This window comes from Danio rerio, chromosome 22 (assembly GCF_052040795.2).
Source record: "Danio rerio strain M-AB ecotype USA chromosome 22, GRCz13ab, whole genome shotgun sequence".
In the NCBI taxonomy this organism is placed as follows: Eukaryota; Metazoa; Chordata; class Actinopteri; order Cypriniformes; family Danionidae; genus Danio; species Danio rerio.
In genome coordinates, this window is record NC_141042.1 from 11,181,869 (window position 1) to 11,204,262 (window position 22,394).

General features: G+C 35.1%; 1 protein-coding gene and 1 long non-coding RNA gene across 4 annotated transcripts in view; one reads left to right on the forward strand and one right to left on the reverse strand.

The window, feature by feature from the left end:
* The window catches only part of rad54l2 (RAD54 like 2), a 37,243-nt gene that overhangs the window by 11,890 nt on the left and 2,959 nt on the right, over positions 1-22,394 (forward strand). For all 3 annotated transcript variants that reach the window (XM_087303915.1, XM_087303916.1, XM_087303914.1), the window contains exons 3-21: positions 57-315; positions 2,744-2,856; positions 2,949-3,062; positions 6,314-6,546; positions 7,558-7,740; positions 7,818-7,951; positions 10,092-10,288; positions 12,342-12,684; positions 13,700-13,877; positions 14,843-15,064; positions 17,844-17,962; positions 18,101-18,210; positions 18,682-18,781; positions 19,217-19,422; positions 20,610-20,779; positions 21,055-21,251; positions 21,338-21,516; positions 21,594-21,683; positions 21,773-21,862. In XM_087303915.1, the coding sequence (XP_087160041.1) occupies positions 57-315; positions 2,744-2,856; positions 2,949-3,062; positions 6,314-6,546; positions 7,558-7,740; positions 7,818-7,951; positions 10,092-10,288; positions 12,342-12,684; positions 13,700-13,877; positions 14,843-15,064; positions 17,844-17,962; positions 18,101-18,210; positions 18,682-18,781; positions 19,217-19,422; positions 20,610-20,779; positions 21,055-21,251; positions 21,338-21,516; positions 21,594-21,683; positions 21,773-21,862 (3,237 nt within the window). The remainder of the gene's footprint in view (positions 1-56; positions 316-2,743; positions 2,857-2,948; positions 3,063-6,313; positions 6,547-7,557; positions 7,741-7,817; positions 7,952-10,091; positions 10,289-12,341; positions 12,685-13,699; positions 13,878-14,842; positions 15,065-17,843; positions 17,963-18,100; positions 18,211-18,681; positions 18,782-19,216; positions 19,423-20,609; positions 20,780-21,054; positions 21,252-21,337; positions 21,517-21,593; positions 21,684-21,772; positions 21,863-22,394) is intronic.
* On the reverse strand, positions 16,976-20,491 carry LOC147838448 (uncharacterized). Its single transcript, XR_015521724.1, has 2 exons — positions 18,482-20,491; positions 16,976-18,435 (listed from the first exon to the last, which is right to left on the reverse strand). It is a non-coding gene; the product is annotated as an uncharacterized LOC147838448 (long non-coding RNA).

Consider the following 22,394-nt stretch of genomic DNA (forward strand, 5'->3'; position numbering starts at 1 on the left):
CTCGTCTTTCTGACTGTATTATGAATTATTGATGCGTTGGTGTTTTCTCTGAACAGACCAGCTTGAGAGCCTGGAGATGGAGGATCGGAGAGATCCCAGCAGTCCGGCACCTACCTCACCAATGTCTGGAGACTCCAGCCCCGAACGCTTGTCACGGCCCGCATCCCGGCCCTCGTCCACCTCACGGACGTCATCGCGACCCGGATCTCAGCCACCATCCAGCCCGGACACCCGCAGCAATGCATCTGCAAACAGCAACACTAAGAAGAAGACGTCCAAAACCTCCAAACCAGCTCACCTAAGGAGAAACATCCGGTATTCTGATCATTCACAGTTCTTAACTTTAATTTTCTGTTTAGTTATCTGCTTTTTTTTTGGCATCTCTCTAATGGACAAGTGGATGATGTTTATTACAGGTGTAAACAGTGTCCAGAAATTATTAAAAATTTGTTTGTAATGCTTTTTTTTTTTATAAAGTGAAAAAAACAAATGGTAGCCTGGCATAATACTGTATTTTCATCTTTTTTAAAGCAATTTGATTAGGATAGATTTAATTTTTTAAGTCATGTATGCAAATATATTTAAGTAAAATAGAAAAACAATAAATGAGTACGTTTCCATGGACACCAATAATCCGATTTTAATACGATTAAGACAATACTTTTATTGAGAGTCTACCACCAGGCTATTCAATTAGTTTGTCATGGGGGCCGGTTCATGAAAAGCATCCCAAACGAAGGGCCGGAGAGATATGACTTGCTATATGAATAATAACACAACATAATATATGCTGTATTTTTGCTCCTTAAGACACCCACATTGGCTTTTTCTGCATTAAAACGTTCTATATTATATTAGAATAAATTGTATTTTGAAACCGCATAAAATCAATGCATTGCACAATAAACTGCATTGCACAACAGACACATTCAGATGCTATGTTTTAAACTGCATTACAATTATGGATTATAGATTTGGGTTGGACGATGTATAGTCTGAAGAATAATCATGGTTTCACGGTTCTCATGTCTAATGTAAATTCAAGCTTTTTATTAGGTAAGTAGCTATTTAGATTAACTGTTGTTATCATCTGCGTTCATACATACATAATCATTTTAATAATATTTTGTCTAACATATCCTTCGTGTTCATTGCACTGAAAGGCATGCACAACTCTCACTGTGAGAGGTTTTCTACTGCGTGCGCCCGGAAAGCCGCAAGCGCATTGCTCTATTTGTGCATGCATATTGTCATATATTCTTACATTAGAAATAACAAACTTGCAAGCCGAAAAGACGTGATATGGGAACGGCCGCTGCTGTAGTTAATCTGGTGTGCGTGCGTATTAGACTCGGCGTGCATACTTGGAACTTTAAACTAGCGCACTGTTGGCTTGGCAACTTGGCATAACTTAGTTTAATTGCAGCAGTTTCGTTTCGTGCAACAGAAATGCGGCTTAGAGAAGCCTTTACGATCAATTTACTGTGGCGAATTAAATCGCAGTTAATAGTGAAATCGGCTAATTGTTGTATCCCTAATAACGAAATCATTGCATTATACAAAAGGCCTTTTCTACAAACATATCCTAAAGTGCCCAGCCACTGGCTGATGGTGACTCACGCTTTGCGCAGCCTCTGCAGCTCATGCTGTATTGAACAGACGCACGTCACTTCATAACAATAGCGGACGTTATTCGACTGAACTAAATTTATTTTTGATGTCTTGATCACACTGTTTCAAGGGCCAGAACAAATTGCCTCGGAGGCCAAGTTTGACCTGCGGGCCGCTTATTGAATAGCCCTGGTCTACCATGTAAACAGTGATTCAGATGTAGAGCAGTGCTTCCCCCACATAGACTTCATTTAGGCAGGCCGCCCAGGTATATTAACGGCTGCCCAAGTATATTTAATGTTTTTCTTTTTTTTAACTATTATTAACATCCGCTCAATATGTGCCTGACTTCCTTAGTATGTAAAGTCAACGGATAAGAAACTAAATGAGGCTTGGTACAAGCAAGAAGCGAGTATATTACACTTTTAGTTTCACTTTTAGGTAAAATATCCCTTTATATAATAGTTAATTATTAAATAGCTTTTTATATCGCTAATTAGACATGATTAGCATAGAACAGTAGTCTATTTTGCTCATATTCAGTATAGATTTGCCCACATTGAAATATCCGTGGAGCTTTACTTTGACATTTTCTTGAGCGACAATGACGTCGACTGCAGCTTTGTTGTACAGCATACCTACCAAAAGGGAACTATTGGTACCCCTTTGGCAGTGGAGACACAAGCCTGATAAAGCTGACCCATACCGAACCATACTGTACTGTACCACCCATATGAGTTTTCTCCTACTGTCTAAAACAAAATAATATATTTAGAAAAATGCTGTTTTCAGGCATCAATTTACTTCCATAGTAGGAAATAAAATGTATTGAAAAATGTAAATGTGAAGAAAAAGTCAATGGAAAAGAAATTAAAACTGGTTTGGTACCTGGTGAGTAAATGACTAAACTTCCACTTTTGGGTGAACTTTCCCTTTGAATACTGCCTTAAATATTAAATATCTTTTTTATAGCTAATCAGACATGATTTGTGTTGCACAGCAGTGTATTTTAGTCATATTCTGAATAGAATCGCCCCCACTGAAATCTCATTGTGAGCGTACTGATCACCGTTTCACTTAATTACAATGATTTACCCTCCTGCTCATGGCATCTCTCTGCTTCGGTTCGCAGGAAGCTCCTCACGGAGAACCAGCTGGAAGCGGGAACCAAAGCTGCTCAGCAGGAGGAGCTGGAGAGACGGCGGCGTCTAGAACAGCAGAGGAAAGAGTTTTCTCTTCACGCAGGTCAGACTCGCTCCTCCTCTCTGTGGGAATGTATTTTTTTATTATTACTGATGTGGTTTGCTTATTGGTTGTGTTGTGTGTCTGTTGCACAGATTTAGCCACTGCAGCAGCTGGATCCAAACAGGAAGTGATCTGTCTGGACAGCAGTGGAGACGAGGGTGAGGAGAAAGAAGCCCCGCCTCCTCCGCTTCCTGACCACAGAGATGGTAAAGTCAAAATTAAGAAGAAGCACTATTAATTATATTTGTTAAAAATGTATTATTGTTGTGTTGTTTGGGTAATTTGTAGTATTGGTGGTTATAAATTATAATATATCAGGATTTAGGATTTTATTTATATAATCTATTTTTTAATAAAAAGGCACATAACCATTTTAAAAAAAGCCAGATGTTAATGTGACTAAACTCTTTCTCTTTTAAGTAAGTTAGGATTATCAAATTTGTTTCTGTTATGCTTAATAGCAGAATAATGAGGTATCTTTTGAGAAATTGTTAGAACTTTTCTTGAAAGTCAACTTTACATACAATAAGATTATTCTGCCTCTGAAAAAGCTCAGATGATGGTGTCAAGGGTTTTGGAAGTTTCTGATTGGCTAATTGACAACATTTGAGTTAATTGGAGGCACAACTGTAGAATAGTATTTAAGGAAAATCTCAAACACACTGCTTCCTTGTGTGACAATATGGGAAAGTCAACAAGCCAGAATCAACAAAAAAAGCCAGATTACACTTAGCTAAATTACACTGGGAAAACAAATCATTTTTGGTGACATGTCCTGTGGTCTGATGGAACTAAGATTGATCTGTTTGGCCATGATGACCAGTGTTACATTTGGAGGACAAAGGGGAAAGCTTACAAGCCTAGGAACACCATCCCATCTGTGAAGTATAAAGGCTGATTTATACTTCTGCGTCAAACACCGGCGTATGCTACGGCGCTGACGCATAGCCCTTCGCCGTGGCCATCGCCGTCACTGACGTGCACCTCTCAAAAAATGTAACTACACGTCGCAACGACGCGTAGCATAAGCTCTGTGATTGGTCGGCTTGGTAGCGCTGACGAGTCTGGGCGGGACCGAGAGGCGCGCGAATGGCGCGACGCCGCGCGAGCGATTGTTTACAAGTGTGGAGTCCCGTGAAGGAGCTCCGGATGGAAAGTTTTGTTTTGTGTTTACCTCATAGTTAAAGTTGTTTCACGTCCGCCGGTTCCTGCCTCAAAATGAGCGAGTTTGAGCCACTTGTACATCCCGGAAGTGATCAGGAAATGCAAAAAAGTAGCGAAGAAACTTGACACAGAGGAACATTTACACCTCACTGCCAACTAGCGTTTCGGAAGTGTTAATGCAGACCGGCAGAGACAGCGCGCAGAAGTATAAATGCACAGCCACGCGCGTTGCCTGCGCCGTGGGTTACGCCGGTCACCTGACGCAGAAGTATAAATCAGGCTTAAGGGTGGCGGCATCATGTTGTGAAGCTGTTTTTCTGCAGGAGGGACTGGTCCACTTCACAGCATAGATGGAATCATGAAGAAAAATCATTATGTAAAAATACTGAAGCAACATCTCTAGACATCAGCCAGGAAATTAAAACTTGGCCACAAATGGGTCTTCCAAACAGACCATGACCCTAAGCATACTGCCTAATTAGTTAAAATGTGCTTTAACAGGTCTCCAAATGAACCTTTTTGCTTGGTAGCACCGGTGCTCCTAACTTTAAAAATTTAGGCGCAACAGACAAAATTTAGTCGCACCAATCAATTATGAGCACCGTTACTACAAGTTTTATACAAACATATTGGTTGTATTTGAAAGCAACACTAATCAAACTAACAAGCAAAAAAAATTCATATATAACGTTATATGCAAGCGTGAGGAAAAAATGTCTCAACAAAATCCCGTTATCACAAGAAAATAGATTTTTATAACATAACTGAGTGACCAAAGCATACACGGAGCACTCACCGGCCCTGCACGCACTGCTTGAATTAATTGTTAACGGTATAACTAGTAAGATGTGTCATTATTTGTAACTGTAGAGTGTTATGTTATCTTCATTCTCATCTTCAGCGCTTTACAATTTTTCGCGGTAGTAGCTCTCTGTCATCCGAAGCCAGAAGGCGCTGAGTGATTGACAGCTGATATTAACCAATCATTCGCGTTCAGTCCTAGAGCAGTGGTGGGCCAATAAGAAGAGCGCGAAGGCGGGGCAAGCATTACGGACTTGGATTTGTTTACTGCAGCAAGGTGACATGACAACTGTTTTAAACCATTCCCGAGCGCTGCATTTCGCGTTCCAAGTGCAGACAAAGAGCTTAGAGATGCATTCTGCGTAAATGTCTCCCGAATCCGCGCATGTGCTGAACATTTTGCAGTAAAAATTGGTCACACACTACAATTTTAAACACTCGCAGAAATGCTCCCAAATATATTTCAAGGTCGCATAAATAAAATTTCAGGCGCATATGCGACCAAAATGGTCGCAATTTCGAGCCCTGTTTAAGGACAACAGAGTGAATGTTTTGAAGGGGCCATCACAAAGCCCTGATGTCAATCCTATAGAACCTTTGTGGGCAGAGTAGAAAAAGCTTGTGCAAGCAAGACAGCCAACTAATCTTACACCAATTCCGTCAGGAGGAATGGGCAAAAATTCCTTCCACCTATTGCGGGGAGTTTGTCGAAGGATATCTAAAACATTAGACCAAATTTATACAGTTTTAAAGCAAAGCTAAAAAAAATACCAAGGAAATGTATGTAAATGTTTTACTGTCTAGAAATTAATAAAAAAATTATCTTATTATTCTGGCACTTAGCAAATGTAAATCATTTAGGTAATCCTAATTTTAGTTTAGTGTGATTTACCATCAGACGTTTTTAAAAAATGGTTATGTTTCTTTTTTTTTTTAGAGTGTATGTAAACTTCTGGTTTCAACTGCATGTATGTATGTATGTATGTATGTATGTATGTATGTATGTATGTATGTATGTATGTATGTATGTATGTATGTATGTGTATATATAGTAATATTATTATTTACATATAATATAAAGTATGAACACCACAAAAAACTAAAATCAGTAAATAATTCTAAATGGTAGACTTTTGTAAATATTAATAATTGTTTTGTAATTTAATTTAAAGCTATAATGATCTTTATATATTAATATATAACTTTTAATAATCACATATATTCAACATTAGAACATATGTCACAAACTGATAAATGATTATGTTCATATTAACTGGATAACATGTTTTAATTGTAATATAATCATGTTAAATGCACACAATTAAGTGTTGTTTTGTTTATCATTGTCATTATTATGTATTTCTTATTTAGTCTCATTTTGTTATGTAGTTCTGTGTATATTAAACATTTTGTCGATTGTATTCTTTAAACAAAAATAAATTTGTTAAATTGAACAGATCTATAATGCTCCTGCTGCGTTTGTGTTGTTCAGACGTGATCGAGTTGAGTTCAGGCGATGAAGGCGATGCTCTGCGGATCAGCAGTGAGGAGGAAGAGGATCGCTCGCTCACTCCGGGCACAGAGGAGAGCAGCGGCTCCCACATCAATGACTCCCTCAATCAGCCGGACAGCCAGGGCAGAGTTCTGATCAACATCAACCATCCTGCAGAAGAGGAGGACCTTTTCCTCGCCCCGCAGCTCGCCCGCGCTGTCAAACCACACCAGGTACTGCCATCTACATTAACTCTGCATTTCACAACACTGGAAAGAATAACCGCTGTTTGTTTGTAGACTTTGAATATTTGACCGTGGAACACAAAACATGCTGCCCAAAATGACTGTATGACTTCTATGCTTTCTTTTCTTAAAATTTGCAGCAATTTTTGCAACAGATCTTTCTTTAAATTAAGATTATTTTTGAGATTCAGAGCAATAAATCATATTCACATGCATGTACTCATCTTATATACTGTCATGGAAAATAATTACTTAATATTTGTTCACCAAATTTCTATACAAGTGAAACTGAGCAGCTTTTTGTTCCGTTTTCTCACTATAAATCAGGTGAACCATTAAAACATTTTTGTATCAAGTAGCCTAAAATAAAATGTAAAAAATCTGAGCACACTTTTTTTTTTCTCTGTCTTGTTCAGTCCAGGTTAAAATAAAACTAATGTTTGAAAATAAATACTAAGCCATTATTGTTGTTTTGTCGCTTGACATTTGCAAGTCGAGAAATGCTCAACCCATCAGACACTCTTTGCTGCATTCAATGTGTGGACATTTGCGCTCAACTTCCATGAAGATTAACTGAAAAAACTTGCTACGCTGAGCTCTTAAAATGCCATTGATAATGTGTTGTTACAATGCGTCTTAACTGCATGCAACTCAACGCTGCGACGTGTATTAAAAAGCTATCTTTTGCATGTTAAAATGAGTTTTTGTCTGAATCATCCGTAAAATCCAAACCAAATGTCTATTTAAGAAACAGTTTCTATTTCTGCGACGTCATGGCTGAACAACAGCTTAAACTACCATGACCGTAATTAACTCAGGTAATGATTATGGGCTTCATTCAGTCTTAAATGCTACCCGTGTGAGTTTGAACATTATTTATACATTATTTATTTCAATATTTACAAACATTTGTTATTTAACATTAGATTTAACAGTTACAGTAATATAAATTGAATTTGGAGGAAATTTAAACCTTTTTTCTTCCCCGTTTTCCATCAGATCGGCGGGATCCGCTTCCTGTATGATAACCTGGTGGAGTCTCTGGAGCGCTATAAGACAAGCAGTGGCTTCGGTTGTATTCTGGCGCACAGTATGGGGCTGGGCAAAACCCTGCAGGTCATCTCCTTCATTGACGTCCTGCTGCGGCACACTGGAGCCAAAACTGTCCTGGCCATCGTTCCTGTGAGTCTCTGACCGCTGAACACTTCATTCGCTCTCAGCTGAGGGTCATGGCTTAATCTGCTGTGGTTTCTCCTCAGGTGAACACACTACAGAACTGGCTGGCCGAGTTTAACCTCTGGCTGCCTGCTGCTGAGGCTCTGCCCCCTGACACGGACCCACAGCAGGTCTTACCTCGAACCTTCAAGGTCCACATCCTCAACGACGAGCACAAGTACGAAGCTCTTGTTTTTGTGCATTTCAAACTCTGATATCGTGCCAGTGGTTTAGAGCTTGTGTAGGTCTTGTCGCACCACCAAATTAAAGGGAAAAATGATTTATATTTTGCTTGATTATAATGTTGTGGTGTCATTTGAATGAGCAAATTTATTAATAATATTTCCTTTAATATTTTTTGTTATTTATTCTATTCTATTATAAATTTAGTTTTGAAAATATCAACATTTACATTAATTATGATGTATTTTATAAAGCATTTATGGGATTTTAATATGTAGTATATGTTGTGCATTTAATATGATATTGATCAAGATTAATAAAACTGAAATTATAATCATAATGATTTATGTATTTATAGTTTAATGTAATGCTTTAAATTATGGTAATTTAAAAAAATGATTAATGAGAATCAATGTTATCTGAATTAAAACAATTTAAAAAACACTCAAGTGTTACAAAAACGTTAAAATAGTATGAATTTGTATTGAAAATGTGCTTAATAATGACAATTAATAATATTACAATGCAAAAAAAAATTTTTTTTTAATTATTTTTTGTTAATTTATTTATTTAAAGTAGTTAGTTCCTTTTATATTCATCAGATTTTAATGCTTAAAAAAATTACATTCGCATTAAGGACTGCATAATATTAAAAAAATTTATGTTATTGGCTAAAACGTGCCAAATTTAAAACAATAGCCTCAGAGCTGAGAGCTGAAAATAAATATTAAGAGAAGGAAAAGGGTGACAGTCAATAAAAATCTGAATATCTCCAGTATTTGACAGTGTTTTAAAGTCTAAAAGTTAGCTTTTTTCTTTTTGGCTGAATTAAATTTAAGAGGCTAGCAATGCTATCTAGTGTATAGGAGCACTGTCAGTTTCAGTCTGGTTTTTTTTTGTATGCCCATATTCACAAAACATTAACATCAAAATGTATAAAGGTATTACAGAGAGTGTACAGGCTTGAGAGTGGAAAGTAACAAATTAATGAAAAAAAAAATAAATAAATAGGTAAAAAAATAAATAAAAGTACAATCACATCATATTAGAGTAGTCTTTAAGTGTAGGTTGTAACAAATGTACATGCATGACAAGGATCCTGTGTTAATTTAAGAGCTATTTATGTACTCCCAAAGGGGAGACCAAATTGGCCAAAATGTGTCAGATTTTTTATGTTTGTCATAGGTAAGTTTTTTAAATGGTAGCCATGTAGCAATTTGTGATATCCACATTTTAAAAGTTGGAGCCTTTGATGCAGACCAAAGTAGCAAAATACATTTTTTAGCTAAATATACCAAGACAATAAATAACTGAAATGCTTTTTCAAACAGGTTGTTTGCATTAAGATTCAATAAATACAAAGCTGGGGAATATTTTCCAGTACCTCATGTTTTTTCTTCCAAAATGGCAAAATTTTGTCACAGTCCCAAAAACAATGAATAAATGTACCTTTATCTTTTTTACCTTTCAAACACAAGTCTGTGGCATTGGCAAACATTTTCTTAATACGAATTGGTGAAATATAGATCCTATTAAAAAAAATTAAAATTAAGCTCATGGATCCCAAGAGAGGTAGACTTCAGGTACACTTTTATCACATAAAATTTTCCAGTCATTTTCTTCAATAGTTTGACCAATATCCTTCTCCCAAACATTCTTAAGTCCTAACCAGGCAGAAGTGCAATTGTTAGACAAAATATCATATGTCCTTGTTATCCATCCTTTTAAACAAGGTGAATTCAGTAAAAGGTATTCAATCTCTGTTGTTTTGGTCCTCAGCTCTCCTTTGTCCAATTTTGGTTTAAAAAAATGTCGTAATTGTACAGATTTATAGAAATTGGATTTTGGAACTTTATATTGTTCTACAATCTGTTGGAAAGGTTTTATGGTGCCCTCTGAAAATAAGGGCTGTTTAAGGTTGGGGTTATAAAGACAAACTAATATTTTTAAAGATAGAAGATAGAGATAGAGACCTGATAACTGTATTCGGAAGTCGTCACCTGAAATAAATTTGATCGATCAGAAAATATCCCTCACCTCTCTACTTTAGTGTGATCATTACATAATAATGTTAAATCACAAAAGAGCTGTTTCTGGCAGTGCTCAGCAGCAGGATGGTGTGTGTGTTTGTGCAGAACCACAGTGGCGCGGGCGAAGGTGGTGGAGGACTGGACTGGTGATGGTGGTGTCCTGCTGATGGGCTATGAGATGTACCGCCTGCTGTCCCTTAAGAAGAGCTTTGTCACCGGACGCAAGAGGAAGAGCAAGAAACCTGCTGGACCAGTTATCATCGACCTGGATGAGGAGGACCGGCAGCAGGAGCTCATGAAAGGTCACTGTGCTTTTAATGCCGATTTGACATTTAAAAATTATTATTAGTAATTTTTGTAGTTGTAGTTTACATGTAATATATTATTGTTAGTGATTATGGTTTATTGTTTGTTGTTTTTTATTATGGAAGGAATGACTGATTTCAGGAGTTTAGTAATTTTTTGTGTGTATAATAATAATTTGAGCAATTGATAAAATGTTATTCCACAGTAAAATAAAAGTTAGCGCTTGTATATTTTATTCCTTGCTGTTTAATTGTTAATGTGTTATTTTGTAAATCTATTGTAATTGTTTGTTTAGTTTTAGATTATTTTATTATATAATATTTACAGTATCGTTTTGTGTTATTAGTATCAACATCATTATTTAAAAGTACTAATTACAGTTGTTTAGTAACATTTCTGTGGTTTTATGTTTTATTCCATAATTCAAAATGTTTTTGTAAAAATAATAATATTTTAAATAGAGTTACTTAGTTATCTTTTACTTAATACAAATATTTCAATAGAAGCACTGGTGTTGAATAATATATATTCAATGTTAAATGTCTGCTATTTGTGAATAGTCTTTATTTTTATTTATTATTAGATACTGTTTTGTTTATTATTATTCAACATTATTATTAATAATGACTTTTTATATTTTATGCATTAAATTTGAGGTGTAATTATTACTTAATAATAAATACCTTAATAATAAATATCATATTACTTTTCTTAAATCCTTCATACTTATTTTTTTATTTGTTGACAACCAAAAGAAAGATAAAGATATTTATTATTATTATTATTATTAGTAGTAGTAGTAGTAGTAGTCTATCATTAGGTAATTTAAAACAGATCTGTAAAGAAATTAGTCATCCAAATACTTCATATTTAAAAAAAAAAATGAAATATATATAAATATATATATATATATTGTCATTGGCCCATAAACATTTCGGCCGCATCCACACTGCATAGCTTAAGTGACTCAATTCCGATTTTTTTCTCCCATGTGGCACAGATCAGTTATGGGCCATGTACGCAGGAAAAAATCACACGGATTCTGATTGACTCAAATCAGATTCAGGCCTTGTTCATATGTGGAAATTTATCCGATATGAATCGGATTTGTGCCCTTGTGTCTGCAGTGTAAGCAGGTAGATCGGATTTTCACCTGTCAATGCGAGTCGTGCGTCATTAAAAACAATAGCGAATGACGTCAAGTCTGACAGTTTCATTTCAGAAAAGTCCCAAACCTTAAATCTCAGACACGAGGACTTAAACAGCTTTTATATTGTCATATAGCACACATATCTAAGCATGTGCACAAGAGAGAGAGAGAAAGAGAGAGAGAGAGAGAGAGAAAGAGCAACATCCGCAATGTAACCAATATAAGCTAATATAAAACTGTTGCATACATCACTGCATAAATCACGCTATGGACATTACGTTAAGATGCCTACTAGTTTAAAAAGCCCTAGATTAAAAGAAGATGGTTAAATGAGAACTTTTCTGTCATAAACTAAAGTGAAAACTTGTCAAAAAGAATTACAAAAAATTAAACCCAGTGAACAAATTGAATACAGGACTGGAGGACTGGACTTTTTTTTTTTAACCCTGGTCATTGCATCTTTGCCATGTGCTAAGTAAATGCAGACAATCAAATACAAGTCACTTTTAAAAGATGATGTAAAGCAGGTCAGCAAAAAATCAGATACAGTCACAAAATCGGAATTGATCATCAAGATCTTCAGTGTACATGCAGCCTTCCTGTTTATTGTCAAACTATTTTGTAACTAACAAGAGGCAACTTAAATAACTTAAACAGCGATCGTAACATTATTTATCAATATGTGGACATTTTTGGATTCTTGGAAGCTATGGAAATTAAATCGTAATACAGGAAATAGATTAGGACTATTGTTTACACACACACACACACACATATATATATATATATATATATATATATATATATATATTTATAAATACACACAAAATTAGATTTAGCTTACATTTTTTTACAGTAAAGAAACTAATTGTCCAAATGATGTATGTGTGTGTGTTCAGCTATTGAGCGCGCTCTGTCTCGTCCCGGGCCGGATGTGGTGATTTGTGACGAGGGTCACCGCATTAAGAACTGTCACGCCAGCACCTCTCAGGCCCTGAAGAACATTCGTTCACGCCGGCGGGTGGTGCTGACCGGTTACCCGCTGCAGAACAACCTGATCGAGTACTGGTGCATGGTGGACTTCGTCAGGCCGGATTTCCTGGGCACTCGACAGGAGTTCAGCAACATGTTCGAGAGACCCATCTTGAACGGCCAGTGTATCGACAGCACACCACAGGACGTCCAGCTGATGAGATACAGGAGCCACGTCCTGCACAGCCTGCTCGAGGGCTTCGTCCAGAGGTCAAACACTTTATTACTTACTGAGTCTTAGACATATTAGTATGAGAATTTATTTACTGGAGTAATGAGGAGAATATTGTATATTATTATTCTTATTATAACTATTATTTATTAGACAAAAATGTTATAGGTTTTATGTATGTTTGTTCTCTTGTTTACAAATTTATTATTCACTAGTTTTGAGAATGTCATTGTTTATTATTATTATATTATTTATTATATAAATATATTATTATAGTGTATTTTTATTATTTTATATTATATACATATTTCTGTAATTGTAAAAATATTTAATTACCATTTGTTCTTTTGTTTACATGTTTATTTTTTTACTTTAGTAATAATATATATTTATATATACATAATATATAATAATATACATTTGTTATTATAATATCTATTTTTATACATAAGGTATTTTATTTCTTATTGTTATTAAGTGTGTATTAGATTTAATGTGTTATTTATTTCTAAATGGTTTTGTTACATTTATTTAATATAGTTAACAATCTAATTTCAATTTACAATTAATCGTATTTTTATTAATTTTTATTGCAATTTTTTGCACATTGTTAAACATTTATTAATAGTATTTGATATTATTTATCACACATTTTTATTGTAACTATTAATGTTTTCAAATTTTATTAATAATGTGAACATAATAGTAACAATATTAATAATAGTTTCAATCAAATGTTTGCGTTTTAAACTACTTTTATTATTAGTAATAATAATAATTAATTTTAATAATTGTTATTTTATAGATTATTAATGTACACAATAATACATTCAAAACTAGTATTGATTATTGACTTATAAATTGTCATTGAAAAGTAATAATGCAGTATTCATTGTTATGTCCTTACATATATTTTTAATATTTATTGTGTTATGGATATGTATTATTGTGTTTGTATTGAATATTTATTTTTTAGTTATTATTTTAATCATTATAGTGACACATTTCATTTAAGAAAGTGAAAGTAAATGATGTTTTTCTTCCCCTGTGCAGACGAGGTCATGATGTGCTCCGTCATCAGCTTCCCCCAAAAGAAGAGCATGTCATTCTGGTGCGCCTGTCCCGTCTGCAGAGGGCGCTCTACACCGAGTTCATGAACCGCTTCCGAGAGGCAGGAAACAGCGGCTGGCTGGGCCTGAACCCGCTCAAAGCCTTCTGTGTCTGCTGCAAGGTGCAAACACGCACACACACTGAACTTCATTTTGACGCTCGGTTATATGGAAATCCATGTTTCTGATTGCTGTTAAATAGTAATGACTTTTATTGTGAAATATTTAAGGATAAAATTACATTTATTTGGTTATTGTTGTTACTATTTTTTAATATTGTGAAACATTTAATATTTTTATATTTAATATGATTTATTATAAAACGTTTGTTAAATTTAATGTGAAATATTTATTATTTAATGGTCAAATTATAAAATGCAAATTTGTCTTGTTAATTTTACATTTTTTTACTTTTTATAGTTTGTATGTTTATTATTTTTAAAATTGTTATGTTAGCGAATATTTATTATTTTATCATATTTATAATAATTACATTTGCTAAATATTATTCACTTGTTTTTGTATCAGTTCAGCATATATTCACTGGTATAACTAAATAACTGTTTATTAATAGTATTAGTGACTTAAATGAAATTAAGTAGGCTACATAGTTGTTGTTTTTATTATTACTATTTTATTGATAATATTAAAATAATTAAATGTATTAATAATAAAACATACTTACATTAATTAGAACATGTGTAATTTACTTATACTGGCTGTAATTATAATAGACAATAATAATCGTGATATTTCTACACATTTTCATTCATAATAATCTTGTTTTTACAGAATATTGCTCATTATAATAAAAATAGCAATTGATTTTGTTATCGTTGTTATTAAATATATATTATTTACCTTGGTATTGTCATTACGTAATTATTAATAGTAGTATTATACGTTTTAATATCAAACAAGTTAGACACAATTTTTTTTTTTATTATGTTTCGTTCAGATTTTGCTTCAAGACTCCAATCACACCATCTGCTGCTTTTGTCAATGTTTTTGTTAACAATTATTATTATTAAACTGTTATCAATGTTGTAATTATAGTTCTTATTGTTGTTATGTTTTTGGCTTCCAGATCTGGAATCATCCAGATGTTTTGTACGAGGCTCTGCAGAAGGAGAATCTGGCCAATGAGCAGGATCTGGATCTGGATGATCTGAACTCCTCCAGCGGGACGCGCTGCTCCGCTCCGGGCATCAAGAGCAAGACAAGCGACGCGGCCAACAGCAGACAGATGAGTGTGGGACACCTCAACCCCCTGCAGGAGAAGGCCAACCAAGTCATCACTTATGAATGGGTAAAACCTGCTGTAACCTGCAGTTTAGCAGATCCCACATGAAGAGTTCAGATGAAAAAAACTCTAAATGCCATTTTATCCTAAAATGAGCATTTTTCCCAGCCTCTTGTGTTTTTATTGTTATTTACTATAACACTAAAACTGCTAAGCCTACACACAGAAGTTTGAGAAAAATGCTAATCTTAGAAGTAAATATCAAACAGCATTTACAGGTTTTTGCATCTAAACGCTTCATATATATATATATATATATATATATATATATATATATATATATATATATATATATATGTTTAATAATGTTTCGTTGTTGTTGTTGTTGTTGTTGTTGTTATTATAGTAGTTATATACAACATTGTTGCTAAATTAAAACACACACACACACATAAACAGCATCCATGCAGGTGCTCGGGAGCAATATTGTTAGAACACTCGCCCACTCCCTTTCAAATTACACCAGAGTTACTGACCGCTCCCGAGCTTTATTCGGAATGCAGACCTCTAGTTCGTATTTACCACGTCTCCCTTCTCGTTCGGTCGAAACCAGAAATACTGCCAAACTGCCGATCACTTGGTGCGCGACTCGCCATCTTACCTCACCTCTCTCTCTCTCTCCTCCACACTGTCCCGTGATGACAATCACGCATACACATTTGTAAGCATTAAAAAAAAAAAAATTATTATTTAATACTTGTCTCCTATTTAAGTGCATTGTTTTTTATAACAGCATAACGGTATTGAAACTGACACCGTTTGCTATTTTTTTTATATATATAAAAAAATTTATTGTTATTATTAGTATTAGTTTTGTGATATACAGTTGAAGTCAGAATTATTAGCCTCCTTTGAATTTTTTTCTTCTTTTTTTAAATATTTTCCAAATAATGTTTAACAGAGCAAGGAAATTTTCACAGTATGTCTGATAATATTTTTTCTTCTGGAGAAAGTCTTATTTGTTATATTTCAGCTAGAAGAAAAGCAGTTATTAATTTTGTAAACACCATTTTAGGGACAAAATTATTAGCCCCTTTAAGCTATATTTATACTTGATAATCTACAAAACAAACAATTGTTATACAATAACTTGCCTAATCACCCTAACCTGCATAGTTCACCTAATTAACCTAGTTAAGCCTTTAAATGTCACTTTAAGCTGTATAGAAGTGTCTTGAAAAATATCTAGTCAAATATTATTTACTGTCATCATGACAAAAATAAAATAAATCAGTTATTAGAGATGAGTTATTAAAACTATTATGTGCAGAAATGTGTTGAAAAAATCTGCTCTCTATTAAACAGAAATTGGATAAAAAATAAACAAGCAGTCTAATCAATCAGGGGGGCTGATAATTCTGACTTCAACTGTATAATCATAAAATGCTTTTTTACAAACTGTGCAGCTCTAAAAATACAAGCTAATGACAAAATATTTAGTTTACGATTTTTAGTAAAATTAATTTCAGTTCATTTTGATTATCTGTTTGCTTAGTTTTGATTTGTTGCTGTTGTTGTTGTTTCTATTATTATTTTATTACGTACCTGCATAGCTTATTATTTAGTACAAATATTATAAAACTTTGTAGCCCTAAAACAAAAACAAACACATGCAAACAATAATAATATTTATTATAATAATATTTTAGGCGACTTAGTTGCGCAGTAGGTAGTGCTGTCGTCTCTAGGCAAGAAAGTTGCTGGGTCGCTGGTTCGAGCCTCGGCTCAGTTGGCGTTTATGTGTGGAGTTTGCATGTTCTCCCTGCGTTTGCATGGGTTTCATCCAGGTTCTCCGGTTTCCCCCACAGTCCAAAGACATTCGGTACAGGTAAATTGGGTAGGCTAAATTGTCCCTAGTGTATGAGTGTGTGTGTGTGTGAATGAGTGTGTGTGGATGTTTCCTAGAGATGGGTTGCAGCTGGAAGGGCATCCACGGCGTAAAAACGTGCTGGATAAGTTGTGGGTTCATTCCGCTTTTGCGACCCTGGATTAATAAAGGGACTAAGCCTACAAGAAAATTAATGAATGAATAAAATTATTTTATTTAGTACAATATTTTTCTAAATTGCAGCACTGAAAAGGGCAAAGGGTAATGTTTGTTATTGTTTTATGATACAAATGCTTTTTTTTACTTTATTATGATTTGTTTACTTTCTTGGTAGTATAATCATTTTAATATCTAATCACAGCTGTTGATTTGCATCAGAAATGAGAAAAATTCTACTTCATGAAGCTACTGAACTCAGTCTCTCTACGCTATAGATGCAAAAGAATTGTAGATCTGTAATAAATTTGACAGGATTTTGAAGGTGACCGTGAAGGGCTTTAAAATGAGAATTGTTTTTATTCAAAGTTTGATGTAATCTCAGCCAAAACATGAAGACAGGGCAGGACATATAGTAGCCCCTCTCCTTTAAAAATAAATAAATAAAAATAAAAAAGCCAATAGGGTTTGGTTTTTATCACAGCTCTGCCAGTGAGAGTAGTTGGGATCAAATGAAAAGTGTACTGAAAGAAGCGGAGCATGTCAGATACTAGATTAGAGAGCATATCATAAGTCAAAAGATTTGATGACAAACTGAAGTATAAAGTGATGTCAAGAATCGTTGATCCATTTAGGCAGAAGTGACAAACTGCAGGCTTTGAATGTTTATATGTTCTAAATTATAATATTTTGAAACCGTTTTGGAGCACACTAGCTTCTAGATGTAGGACTAACATCCTGAAACAAACATCTAAAATACTTTATTTTGATTTCATGGGGATTTTAATGCATTTGTTTTAGGCAAAAGAAGTCATGACCAACTATCAGACGGGTGTTCTGGAAAACTCAGCCAAGATGGTGCTGCTCTTCTACCTTATTGACGAGACTGTCGCACGAGGAGACAAAATGCTGGTTTTCAGGTGCGACGTGTGTTTGTAACAGTTTGCAGATGTTTGTCTTCTTCTGTAATCTCTGTGAACTGTCAGTCAACAATGTTATTGTTCTGTGTTTGGTCAACGCTGACAGTCTTATATCTGCATGTGGTTGTGTTCTTACAGTCAGAGTTTATCAACACTCACGGTTATCGAAGATTTCCTGAGTCGAAGGCCAATGCCTATCCAAACAGAGACTGGCACGCACAACTGGGTCCGAAACATCAACTACTACAGTGAGTTTGCTGACTTTATTATCTATCAATAAAACTTATTAAATATAATCAGGGGTGGATTTAACCAATATGCAAGGTAAGCACACATTTCTGGCCCCCCGAGATATGGCGGCCACCAATAAAGGTCAATAAATTTTATTATAGCATAGTTTATTCCTGTTTGTATGTTGAGGGTCTAACAAATAAAATTTACGTAATTATTCAATCCAGAAATTATTACTTTTACTTCAGAAAATAGGCCAGAAAAAAACTAAAAATAAAATAAAAATACAAAGGGTGAATACTAGGACTGTTGAGCCCCATGGCTGGAATTGCTTAGGGCTCCCAAATCACTAAATCCTCCCCTGAATATAATACATATAAGAATACATGTGTATTAATGATGACCTTGTCAATTAACTCTCCACACGTTTCCTCTTGGTTTCAGAGTAGCGTCCTTCATTAATACTCAGTGTTTTATCTCCTCCACAGGGTTAGATGGAAGCACATCAGCTTCAGAAAGAGAAAGACTCATCAACCAGTTCAACGACCCGGCAAACACCCAGGCCTGGGTCTTCTTGCTGTCCACCAGGTGAACAATCTGCTACCAAACACCACACATTAGCTGCGTCTGCCTGTATGTTTATCTGAAAATGATTAACTCAAAGCTGTCAGAGTAGTTCCAGGCAGGTTTTGACTGCATTACAGTTTCACAAAAGAAAACAAACAGCTGTGGATGAGATGTGTAAGAAACTAGTCCTACACACAGAACAGTATGAGGACAAAAACCTGACTAATGTCTTGAAATACAACATCTGAACAGTGTTTAAGTGTTGTAAGCATAGTATACGCTTAATAATTGACTTGATTGTTGAATAATTCAAAAATATTAAGATTTAGCAGGAACACCACTTCGTGTCGTGACTATATAAACACCTAAAATTGTGCATTATGTATCAATGACCTGTTGTCAATTATTTTTTACATAGTAAGAAAGTCAGGACTAAAATGTCTGCTGTGTTTGCAGGGCTGGTTGTTTGGGGGTGAATTTGATCGGTGCAAACCGCGTGGTGGTTTTCGACGCCTCCTGGAACCCCTGTCACGATGCGCAGGCGGTCTGCCGCGTTTATCGATACGGTCAACGCAAACCATGCCACATCTACAGGCTGGTGTGTGACTTCACACTGGAGAAGAAGATCTACGACCGGCAGGTGTCCAAACAGGGCATGTCCGGTAAGAGATGGCAACTATATTTTTTATGAGAGTTTGTGTGAAAGTAGTTTTAATGTTTTGATTTTGAATAACAAACGGCAAAGAGAATGACTCCACATACAACAAACAAAACTTCATGAAATTAGCAACAATATTTATAAAAGAAACATCTTTAAATTTTCTTAACAGGGGGGAGCAGATTGTATAGACCATTTTGAGGGGGGTAAATACAAAACAATGGTCCCAGCATATTTACTGTTTTACATTTTTAATTCCTATAGCTTACAAGAATCCAAAAAGAGCCACATATTCAGGGTATCCGCGGGATCTCAAAATGTCTTTATTGTCAAGTGGTAAATTTTAGTCCTTTAAAAGTCTTTAAATCTACTGAAATGTTGTGTTGTAGGTCTTAAATCTTTTTTAGCAGGTCTTAATTTTCCTTTGTACATGTATATCTAGCAATTAACGCCCATACAATCACCAACAATCCATCTCATTAAAAAACATTTTGTTTAAAAATATCATTTAATTACTGTCCTTACAGTAACATTTTCTTAGAAGTTCTCTATTTATTTACTGCTGTGGATACTGACCTATATCTATTCATATTAAATTATCATTATTATTGTAGACTGAAGTAATTGACCGCTATGTTTTGTTCTATTCTTGATAAGGGTTATAGACTTTGTGAATGAATATACTTGAAAATTAATTTAAAAAAAAATAAATTCAAGCTACATTATTATTAATGTATTATTAAATGCGTTAAATTTTCAACATTTTATGATAGGGCAAGTGAAGATCTTTTTAACTGGGATATTTGAAAAAATCCTTAGCATTTAGCTCTGTACAAGTCTAAAATTTCATTCATAATGGTCTTAAAAATGTCTTTAAAAGTCTTAAATTTAACTTGGTGACACCTGCAGAAACTCTGAAATTAATAATATCTCTACTTCTTCTCTTTGTAAAAGAACCATCAAGAATATTGTGTTAGATTGTGTCTGCTTTAATTCTCTGAGGAATTCATTCAGTTTATTCTTTTGAAGTGATTTTAACACTGTTAATCCAAAAATAGTTTTAGAATTCTTAGAAAAAAAAATTTCAATTTAATCTATATCTGCATTTTCTTTCGCCAAAAATAGCCATAAATTCTACCTTGGTGTTAAACACACAGTAAAAACGTGTTGGTATTATTGTGTGTTGATCAGATCGAGTCGTGGATGATCTGAACCCCGTCCTCAACTTCACAAGGAAAGAGGTGGAGTCGCTGTTGCACTTTGTGGAGGAGGAGCCTGATCCCGCAGAGCTGCAGCCTAATAATGAAATGGAGACGGTCATTCAGCAAGCCTGTGTGATGTACCCACACCTCTTAACCAAGGTGAATATTCTGTACCAGCAGGAAGTTTTTAAATACTACTTTTCCAAATCATGAACGCTTATAAATGTGAATCAGGACATTTTTACAGTGGCTTCTTAACTTGTCAGAATCTTGCTAGTTCTGATTTCCTAAAGTTCGTTGCACACTGACTGAAATTTTCTCATATTTAAAAATTTTACTTGACATTCTAAATTGTGAAAGCCTAGCTCATGTATATTTATTAGATCACACTAATGTTGGCTCCTTTGCTAATATCTGTCTGTTTTTGACACCAGCCGCCCTTCCATCATGAATCCCTTTTAATGGACCGCAAGGAAATGAAACTGACCAAAGCGGAAAAGAGAGCAGCCAAGAAAAGTTATGAAGATGAGAAGAGGGCATCTGTGCCGTACCAAAGGCCCTCTTACGCACATTACTACCCAGCTAGTGACCAGAGACTCACTAATATCCCAGCCTTTAGCCAGAGGAACTGGTGAGTCCTTCACAGAAAACCCTAACATTTAGCCTTTGTGTCGTAAATGATGTAAAAGTGTTTGCTCATCCTAACCTCTCGTTCAGGCGCCCTCCTCCTCATTTAGAAGAGAAACCAGTTGCAAGTGTGAGGCCAGTTCAGTCCACACCAATTCCCATGATGCCCCGACAGGTACCCATGGGCGTCCCTAGTTCAAGCACAGGATTCCCTGTCAACTATCTGCAAAAAGCCGGTGTTTACGTACAGCGAGTCGTCACAACCACTGGTACAGATCTTTCGATTATTAATGAGTTCAAAGTTTATAGAGTGTTTATTTGATAGTTTCTTGTTTTTGCTTTGCAGATATTGTGATCCCAGGCTCCAACAGCAGCACAGACGTCCAAGCCCGAATCGGTGCAGGAGAGAGTATTCATGTTATCAGAGGATCCAAAGGTACTCCAGTGGTATAAAACTGTTAAGTGTTTACTGTTCTTTAGGTGTTGGTAATGTTTATTTACTTGTTATTCTGTTTTTGCTTGCAGGCACTTACATCAGGACTAATGATGGGAGGATATTTGCCATCCGCTCTGGAAAGCCAAGACCACCTGAAGGAGGAGCCACAGCTTCAAGAGGTTTGCCAGTTACTTTAACAGTCTTTGGCAGACTTTGGGACAAATTTGAAAATTGACATCATTTGAGTTCTGGGGGGGAACATGTAAAATCTAAGTGTTGTATTTCATTTAAAGTTGAATGTGGGGAAAGTTGTAGGTTCCTTTGCTTGAAAGGATGGTGAATAAATATGTTTCTTCCAAATAGAAAGTTCTAGAAATTCCAACTTTTCCTCCTAAGAGAAAAAAACACTTATTTTGGGCTGCTGTGACCTAAAGGTCTTTGTGGGTTGATTATTTTAGATATGCTCCTGCAAGACTCTTTCCTCCATAGGGGCTTTTGCACCAGAGGAACTGTGTCACTTAGAGGCCAAAAGAAGGTGCTTTCCTTGAAGGACATTTACCAACTTAAACTAAATCAACTTATTTTCTTCCTTAATATATGAATTTTTGCTCTTCCCACAGTCTCATCAATATTCTGCCTTCCACACCTACACAATTCAAAACTTGTCTTGTACCAGACTTTGTATAGGATGTCAAAGATATGCAGAAGATA